The following is a 10,500-nucleotide window of genomic DNA, read 5'->3' on the forward strand; positions in this document are numbered from 1 at the left end:
TCACCCACTATCTTGTGCTTGTTATGTCTCAGCAACAATGTCCAATGTTGGTTGATGATATGCTCGGAATAAATACCCTGCAAAGGTTTTCATTACAAGCTGAACCTTTCTGAGGTAATGCTGAGGTGTGCAAAAGTTTTTTTCTTGGCTTTTGGCTTTCAATAATACTCCCGGATCAAATGTTAGTTATGTGATCCATCTTGCTGAGCTGAACTTAAATTGGTTTTGATGATTAACAAGCAGCTACAAAACAATCAAGTCTTTTGGAGATACTGGTTATGCTAACTGAATTGCAGAAGTGTTATGCAGATATCGAAAGAACCAGATCCTTGACGACTGCTAATCAGAAGTTGCTACATGCATTTCTGCAAGGAATCTGTGGACAACAAGGAAATATTGTTGCACTTGCATTAGCTCTTGGGTTGGTTAGGTTTGAGCAGTTTGATCTTTGATAGTAGCTCATTTTGCTTTTCAAAAGTATTGTAGCAGGTGATAATTGTTGGAGTATGTTTAGCTTTCTAGACTAGGAGTTTAGACTGGCTACAATTGGGTTGATGGTAGGAGTTTATAGTGCCTTTGATTATTGAATTGCAACCTAAAACTGCTTGTGAAGTTGGTGAAAATTTGAGGTGATTTTTAACTCTCCTGAGCAAGAAATTTTCCACATAGAACTGTTTGTATACTTCAATTTGGTGCTCCACTTTCTGCTTGTGCCTACATCATTGATGTTAAATAACCAGGTTCTTTATATCATGAAAATCGAGCCAATTCACCCTCTCATGTCTAAGGTGGGTTGCTAAAATAACACATCCAGCTTTATTGACATTTAAGTAAGCATCACCAAAGTTACCTATTCTTACGACATCATGGTTAATTGCTCCAAATATAGCACTGTTTTGCAGAAAAATATAATAGTTTTCATGTCGAAGTAAAGATGATATCTGGTACAAACTTTAACTGGAGATGAAGCTACAGAACATCTTGGATATCATCAACATGGTAGTTTACCCAACTACAAAAAAATAATGGCAAATTTAACGTCGTCTACACAAGAAAATTAGTACCTCCCCTCAGTTTTAAGGACCTAAATCCTCCCCAAGAAATTCTAAAGCATGTACTACAGGAGTCAAAAAACTCATAATGCAAACCTACACTTGTGAGCAAAGGATCTAACATCAATATAAATCACAAGGAAAGGGTGAAAAAAGATACCCTTGTCTCTCAAAAATCCTCTTCAGTATTCCATCACTTTGGAACTTAGGTTCAGTAAAGGTTCTAGAGCACTTGGATTAAACTTCCTAGCAAAGAGGTAACAAACATGTGTTTTCTCTGAGTTGTATGCACATGCTGTTCCATTGTTCCTTATCAACTGTAAAAAACCTTCAGTAATATTTACCGCGCTGAATGCTGCAGGGTGCGGTCCCCCTAAGGACCAGTCAACATACGTCACTGTTCGGTTTGCATTTAAAGGTCCGTGGAACAATCGAATAAAAGTAGGAATATAGTGCTCATCTGGATAGCAAGCAGGCTTGCAAAATCTTCTGAAGATATCGTAGTATTTGGTATCTGAAACTACTCTAACAGCTAAAGTTCGATTCATCTCAAACCATTGCGACCCTTTTCGCCAATCAGGAAGTTTGATATCAGGTTTCATATGGCGGTTATAGCGCCCACGCCCATAGCGAGAAGGATCATCATATGATTCAACAAAACTATGAATGGATCCTATGAGATACTTGTAGACAGTTGGGAAATTGTAAACTGGAATGCAGCTCTCAGAAAGGAGGACAAACCGCTCATTTGAGAAGTCGAGCAGAGCATTGGCCATTAGCCTCTTCTCAGCATCAACAAGTGTTACTGATCCCCATTCAACATGCTGAAAAAGAAGAAGAAAATAGTTAGCTAACTGTTACATCAAAATCCAAAAGATCATTAAACATTAGAGAACTAGTGGATTAATGTCTAGCTAATAAAACAAAGGATTTCAATTCATTTACATAACTCTGTCCAATGTCCCCCTGCTCTGAATCTACATCCTGCATGATTTTTCAATCCTGCTGAAAAACCATGTAGTAGGTTGAGAGGACTTGAGTTCTATATTGATACCCAAATAAATAAATAATGATAGCCCACAACCCCACATTAATACTATGTATCAGATAAGTATTGTTCCTTGCTCACTTCACATAGCACAAGTTTACAAAGAGGAATAGTGTTTGTACTACAGATGGCTATAACAAAGACATTAATAGCAGGGGTGCGCCTCGGATTGTGATAACTTGACTTACCAGAACATTGTGGGAAAAAAAGAGGTCTCCTGGTGTAGGTATTATGAAATCTTTGAGTATACAAAAAGCAAGAAAGAAAGATCCACGTCTCACCCTATATGAACCAATATTATATGCCTAGCCCATCTCATAAATATACAAGATAACTCGGTTCTTCTTAAGCGGTTTCAGTAACATGGCTCAATAGCTTATACTTGCATTGGTGTCATTAGTGACCTGAATGATACTTCTCCTAGCACCTAGGGCACGAGTTTGTCTCCCTCATTTGTTCAGCTGAAAAGTTTGTTCAAAGAAGGTTTGATGGTTACAGGGTTCCACATGTTTAGGAAGTGAAATTCCAATTTTCTGATCCTTCATCAGTAACCTTAATCCTTTGATTTTCTCTCTGATAGCATTTGTAAGACACACATTAAGTGTATTGAGGATATGGGTAACTGCTTTCTGGATGATTTCAGTTCCTTCATAAACCAAGGCAGGGTTGTATTTATATAGTTCAGTAATTGCCTCCCTCAATTCCCATTCCAAACTAACAGAAATCCATATGGGCACAAAGATAGAGGAAAAGGTTAGAGTGACTGTTAATCTGCAACTAACGGGAACTGCAGCTTTTGGCTCCTCACTTGAACTACATACAAGACTGCAACCTGTTGCACCAAATATCACTAGTCTCCTTCTCATCAAACCTAATCTTAAGGAAATAGAGGTGCAGCCAGGATTTGGTCCACGAGGAGCCGAAAATGGTGTTACATACATACTTTTACATGCACACACTGAATGCAGCCCCATAAAGGAAACACATTTTACGTATATGAGATATATACACGTGTGCGTGAATTTTTTTGGCAGAGGGTAGTGGGCATTAGTAAGAAATTTTAGACACACATCAGGAATCCAATCCATATAGAAGATAAAACAAGGATCCATAACATAAAAAGGGGTCAAATGCAAAATAACCGATTGTAATTCTATATATTTTCTGATATTTATGCCTTTCTCTCAACGAAAAGATCAAATGTCCAATCCATTTTATTTTTCTGGTTTTTAAGCAGGTTGGAATGTGTATTATCATAACAGCAGATAATTTTAAAGCCATTTCAACCAGCAATTTAAGTAAACAAAAAAAAGGACAAGCCCATATGGCATAGGGCTGAATCTCCTTGGAGAGGTAAAAGTGCTTCTCTTCCACTTACGACACCATGTTGACATCGGGCTTTCAAGCCCATTATTTCTACTTGTAACTGTTTACAGTCTTGATTATCGTAACTGTTTCATCCCCTTCCATTATTCGTGATACCAAGCATAGCATATCCATTGCGTCACAGGGTTACTCTCAGATATGGAAATTCTAGCAATAAGCCTCCCTCTGATTCACATCCCTCACAACATGATCACTCTACGAACTACAATCTACAGCTAGAACAGCATTTTTTTCCTAATAAATTAATCTACCTGTAGAGTATAATGTCTCCCTTATATCACGAATGAAAAAACAATGAGAAACAGTTCTGACTTTGCTTTTCCAATGCCATTATAAATTTATTCGCTTGAATATTAAGTTACTGAATCAGCAGTCCAGTCATCTTACTTCTATCTAGTGTCAATTTTGCAGAAAACAAAATCACAGTCACAGAGCTCAATAGGTCAAACTATACAACATTGAAAATTCATTGCCAACCTTGGCAGTAAACAGCAACATTTAAAAAATGTTATAAAGTATGTTCTCATTATTTTCCTCAAAATATCGATATGAGAATGTTTCACCGTACATTTTTGCATATTGTCACAAACTGAAAATTTCCTCAAACTCCTAACAGACTGAGCAATTCAACACTTGCATCAAGAGAACTGACGTTACTCTTGTTTGAAATTTCAATTTCAACTTTTAAACAGCTTACTAACTAAGTATTCTGCAACCTTCCAAATCATCTTTGACAATTCAATGTGCTATAATTTTTATTCTTTAATTAACACCTAATAAGAACTTCATACATAAAAGAACTTTGAAGAAAGAGAGTGCATTTCAGCATCCTTCTCAAAAGTTGGGAGAAATAAAAAAAGTCAGCATGCATCTTTTATGCAAATATAAGTCATCTCTAACTTAAAATATTTCACATACTCTATGTGAAAACAGAACCAAACTAACACATTGTTTTATGAAATAAATACAAAATACATGCATTTGTCAAACTATCTATCACACAATAAGCATGAAACAACATCAATATAACAACCTTGAGTTCATGTCAGCAAGAATCATACCTGACTTGGAATTTGCCTCTTGTAAAAAACTGAGGTATTAGAAATACTTAGCACATACCCTGGGAGGGCATGCATATATATAGAATACTTATTCACATCCTGCCCTTGAAAGAACCTCTCCCACAATGGTATAAATGGTAACTGTCCCCTAGTCAAGAACATAAAGGCCACTTTAGGCACTCTCTTAAATGGAAACTCTTTCTTGTAAGGCTCTAATGAAGCTCTCCAAAACAATTCCTCATCTGACATTCCATGAATCAAAATCTTTGGCCTAACAAAACTATCCATGCTTAAACAATCCTCCTTCTCACAAACAGAACAATTTCCACTCTCCTTGCTCACTGTATCAGCCAATGCATTATTTGCTATAATCTGTTCAGCTTGAAAGGTAAAGTACCTATCAATATGTGAACTTGAAGTCAATCCAATAACTACTCCAATTACAAATACAATCAAAGTTGCCAACACCCTTAAAAGACTAACTGATGAATCTCTTGTTACTGACACAGGCAATTTACCCTCTAGGTCTTCCTTTTCTCCTCTATTCCTCATTTTTTGACTCTCAGGTTGCAAGATCATCTAAAGTTTCAACCTTTCACAAGCAAAAAACAAAACCCAGTTCCCAAAAGTGGGTAAATCAGCCAAGATTCACAGAGAAAACTCAAGAATGAAGTTCCGCTACTCCATTAAGAGTAAATTTCAAAACCCAACTCCAAAATCGTGTAATTCGACCAACACACCAGAATAATCCATCAAAATTTGAAATTGAAGAAAACCCAGATGAAGTTTCGCTACTATATTACAACCCTTTCAATAATTTGAAACAAAAAACCAAAACAAAACAAAACAAGAAATCTTGATGTTTTTCGATTGTGATCTACAAAATCAAGAAAACAGGAAGAAGAAGGAAAAAATAAAAGTAATTACTGATTTAAAAAAACCTGAGTTAATTAAAATTAAAAAGTGGAACTACCGGAAACAGTAAAATTGAATGATCGGAGGAAGAAAAAGGGGCAAAGGCGGCAAAAAGAAGAAGCCTTTGATACAGTGATTGTTAATTTCTGAGTATATGTATAATTAAGAAAAATTAATTAATGTTTATAATTAGATAATTAATTTGCCACTGAGTTTAATGCTGTCTTCACTTTGAATATTGCGCTCTAATTTTGGTCGTTTTCTCATGGTGATGTTTTTGACAACTTTTGTTCTTTTCACCCACCATTTGATACGATAAGAACAAGACGTTTAATAACATTAAGAAATATTATCTCCGTTTTAATTTTACAGGAGTTTATCAGACGTGTATAATTATATTATCAAAATCTACAATTCTCAATTTCAATTAGGATTTTCGAAAGCTACTCAATTTTAAATCCAAACTTATGTCTATACAATGGGTTTATATTTTCTTGAAGAGATCATCTTAAATATTTGGTAAATTTCATAATATTTATAAAGAGATTAAAATATGTTGGGTTCTCAAATATTCCACAAATCCTTTTTTTAATTCGAGAAATACGTCACTAACGACTCTCGAATCACAAAGAACTAAGGGAGGAATAGAATTGTACTCATACTGCTTTATCAATAATATTCTTGTTTCTTCTAATTTTGTTTATGATTGATTTTTTTTCATATATTTAAAAAAATTGGCTACTCTTTTATTCTAATTTTTCTAACATTTTTAAGACTGCAAGATTATATGATATTTTGGTATATTTCACATACTTTTGATTTATAATCACACGATTCAAAAGTCTTGTTTATTTTCTTAAACTTTGTGTTAAGTCAAAATTAAACAAATAAATTAAAACAAAGAAAGTATATCATAATTTATATTAAAATTTCTTGAGAGATATATTACGTTCAAATACGGAGTAATCATATAAATTTACTATAGTTAAATGATGTAACAATTAATAATTCATTAAATTTATGAAAGTTCACGAGCAAAACGATTAAAAGTACGTATTACAATTAACAGAAGTTCAAATGCGTTTAATCATATATTATGTAATAATGACTAAAATTTGAATTTATCGGTATTTTAATAATTTGAATTATAAATTTTCCTATTTAAATTTATGTTTGGACATAATTTTCTTTTTTAAAAAAAATAATATGTTTTATAAAATTATTGAGATTTCTTCACTTATGCTTCGGGATTGTAAAACTTCTTTGATAAGGAGCATATTATTAGTGAATAGTGGTCTTACAAGGTTGAATTTAGATTAATCAAATATCAATAGGAAACATTGTAGGTTTATTAATTAACCTATGAGACTCAAATTCACGTTAATCAAGTGAATAGATTTAAATATCCAATGCTTAAAGTGAAAATTAAATCACATATTCGATTCTTTCCAACAAGAGAATTTTAAAGCAGAAAATTATTAAAAGAACAAAGAATATTATAAGGAGTTTTTAAAAATCCTTTAAAATTAAATAAAAACAGAACTTTTAAGAATATTTAGAAGAAGAAGAAAATAGGTTGCAAATAGAGGGAGAGGAGTGGTAATTATTATTTTATTACTAATAAAGAATAGTGTCATCTTTCTAATTATTTAATTGTACAATAATGTAATCTTTTTTCTAATTATTTAGTTAGTGCATTACCACTACTGGAGCATAATCATTGCAAGCTTCTCTTTGGCATTTTTTCTGAATTTTTATTTGAAATTTAAACACTATTGATGTCATATCCAACATGTAAGCTATGAGTTGTGTAATTATTTATAAGAGGTTGGCTAATAATGTAGATAATTAATATTCTTTTCATTTAGTTTTACTTCATCAATATATTAAAAATTATTTATACTTTTACTAATCCACTTTAATATATCAAGAGAAAGACAATTTTTGTAATAAAATATCGTTCAAAATTGAATTCCACAAATTAAAATATGTGGTGTAGATATTAAAAAAAATGCGATCATATATGCTAATAATATATTTACACAAGTCATTTAACTTCTTTTTTAAAGAAATAAAAAAAATAGAGTGGAATAAAGAATAATTACTACTTTAATTCCATTTTTTTCTTGGTTATATCTAAATGAAGCATTGGATTAAAAACTATGCATCGGAAAGTACAATGCGTCGAAAACACAAACAAACTTAGTTTTAATTTTCCGACCAAATTTCCACATATTTGCGAAAAAATAGTAGTAATCTTTCATTTTTAATAAGAAGCCTTTACAAAAAATGGAGGCAACGATTATAATGTGAGAAATTAGTTGTCCACTTTTGAATTGACACACCTATTAAGAAAATAATTATTGACATATTGAATTTACCATTTACCCATATTAATTATGAAGTAGATGAATTAAAAACTTAAGATTTTCAAAAGGTTCTACCTTTTTCAAAGTAATTAATTGAAGTTATAATAGATAAAAAAAAAATTATCTTTTCTTGATTTGTCAAAATGGACAAGTACTCCCTCTGTCCAACAATAGTTGTCCATTCACTTGACACACCCCTTAAGAAACTATAAATAGAAGGGTAATTTTACTATATCACCCTTTGAATATACTCCCTCCGTCCATTATTGTTTGTCAGGCATACTAAAAATAGTTGTCCAAAATTAATTGTCAATTTAAACAATCAAGAAATAATTAGTCACTTTTTTCCAATTTTGCCCTTAATAATTACATAACTACTAGTTTCAAAAAGTAGTCATTTTAAAGTTACAAGACTACTTTAATATGAAAAAAGTTGACTTTACCGTTTTCAAAAAGTACAAACCATTTTAATAATGATTGATAGTAGGGTTATATTAGTCAAATTGCACTTTATATTAAATTTTTCTTAAGGATTGTGCATGATCTTACCCTGACAAACAATAGTGGACGGAGTGAGTACTAAATACAATGTCTTGAAAAATATAATAGGAAAATGGTTGTAACTAATAATAAGGGTAAATTAGGAACTAAGTGTAAAAATTATTCATGGATTTCATAAAGTGTACAAGTATTGTTGAACATTTATTTTTAGTATATTGAACAAGTATTATTGGACAGAGAAAGTAATTAGGGACAATTAAAAAATGAAAAATTGACAAATAATTAAGGACAAAGGGAGTATATTTTAAGAAATTAAATACAACCGCCCGGTGGAGTTAAACAAGTTTAAATACATTTGATCAAGTTTAGTATATAAATAATGTATTATGTTATGAAATTAAATTTACTATTCAACTATTACCACTTAAAATTATCGTTAAATACAACATGGTGTAATTAATTACTTATGAGTGAGCAATTTCTGTTCATTATCTTTTGAATTTTGAAGCCATACAGATTAATATGAAACCTTAGAACAAGTTATGGACAAACAAAGAAACTAGCTCCAAATTCCCACATATGAGAGATATATGTGTTAGTAAATGACCATTTTTTTTAAAAAAAAATTATGGACATTTTAGACCATAATCTAAAAAATCTTATTTGAAAGTTTATAAATGTTAGTATGAGAAAACGTTAGACTACGATATAAAATTTATATTCTTTAGATGACTTTGAATGTTTTGTCAATCTCAAAGGTTATATTCCGACAGCTTCTAAAAAAGGGAAATTATGTCGAATAACAAACATTTAGCCTATATTAGGTACTATAGCTACAATTTAAGAAAATTGTAATTCACGGCTATAGTTTCTCCAATTCTTGTTTTTCGCATGATTTGTATAAATTCATAATTGTATAATTTAGTTCCTAATTGTATAAATCTAAAATATTGTATATGCTTACCATATCTATTTGTAAACGATTTATGAAAAAATCATAATAAATTACCCTATTTGTATATTGGCAAGAGAAATATACAAACAGAGTTCTGAAAAATTCTTATATGTATAAATACATAATTTATATATATTTACCCTATTTGTATATTTACAAACGAAATATACAAAAGGAAATAAATATGCAAACCGCAACCTCCATAGCAAACGAAACTATAACTATGGGCGCAATTATCGAAACTATAGCTATTGAGCCTTATTATGTCTTTTATGTTTGCTATTTCTAAAATTTTCTCTTCTAAAAATAGTGACAAAAACTAAAGAGAAAATTATGCGGTTAAACAAACTTATACTACTTAATTAGTCATCATAACTATAATTTGCTATAATTACCACTCGCGACTAATATTAACCATTAATTATGTGGATGACTTCGAGTTTGTATAATTAGCCACATTTGTATAATTCACAACTAACAATTCTTTGTTTGATTTGTATTTGTATACGATGATTTGTTTTTATATATGACGATGAATTCCTTTGGTTTTTCAGTTTTATTACCATATACATTCAATCTTTTTGCGTATAACTTTTTAAAGTTTGTATAAACGTGTAGTTTTTGAATTTTGTATAATATAATTTATATAAATGTAATTTGTATAATATAATTTATATATTTGTTTAAAGTTCATATATTTATGTTTGTATCAATTCGTTATTTCGAATTTTATCATATTTGTATAATTTCAGACTTTATATTACTCAATTATACAAAAAAACATGTGAATTATACAAACAAGATACGAATTATACAAATTATTACCCTCTCTCGCTCGCCTCTCTCCCCCCTCTCCCAATCTCGCTCGTTAGATATACAAATACACATGTATACCAGTTACATATATACAATTATCTAACTGATATACTATGTAACTGGTATACATATACAATTCACCTCTCTCCCACTCTCTCGCTCGCTCACCTCTCTCCTCCCTCTCCCAATCTTGCTCTCCACTCTCCTTCCTACAATATGTAGCTACGAATCGTAATTAGGAAACTATAGCTATGGAGCGCAATTAAACTATTTTTGAGTGGCTATATGCGAAAGTTCCCCTAAACTAAATGGTGAAACTTGAAAGACAATACAACCTCAAGGTCCATATCCATTTATCCGATAGTCAGCCCATTTTCTTGGGCTAAAAGTAGTCGTG

General features: G+C 31.4%; 1 protein-coding gene across 1 annotated transcript; it reads right to left on the reverse strand.

Annotated features, from left to right (window-relative positions):
• Window positions 1-970: 970 nt before the first annotated feature.
• Window positions 971-5,594, reverse strand: LOC125844699 (glycosyltransferase BC10). The gene is made up of 2 exons (XM_049524030.1): window positions 4,548-5,594; window positions 971-1,876 (listed from the first exon to the last, which is right to left on the reverse strand). Exons 1-2 carry the CDS (start codon window positions 5,124-5,126, stop codon window positions 1,235-1,237), a joined length of 1,221 nt encoding a protein of 406 aa, XP_049379987.1. The 5' UTR covers window positions 5,127-5,594; the 3' UTR covers window positions 971-1,234.
• Between the last annotated feature and the right edge of the window lie 4,906 nt (window positions 5,595-10,500).

The sequence above is a fragment of the Solanum stenotomum genome, chromosome 1 (genome assembly GCF_019186545.1).
Source record: "Solanum stenotomum isolate F172 chromosome 1, ASM1918654v1, whole genome shotgun sequence".
Taxonomy (NCBI): domain Eukaryota; kingdom Viridiplantae; phylum Streptophyta; class Magnoliopsida; order Solanales; family Solanaceae; genus Solanum; species Solanum stenotomum.

Excerpts from the sequence above, each read along its gene's own strand:
- LOC125844699 (XM_049524030.1), bottom strand. The coding sequence starts at position 5,126 with ATGATCTTGCAACCTGAGAGTCAAAAAATGAGGAATAGAGGAGAAAAG. Across the intron at positions 1,877-4,547 it reads AGAGGCAAATTCCAAGTCAG|CATGTTGAATGGGGATCAGT; the intron begins GTATGATTCTTG and ends CTTCTTTTTCAG.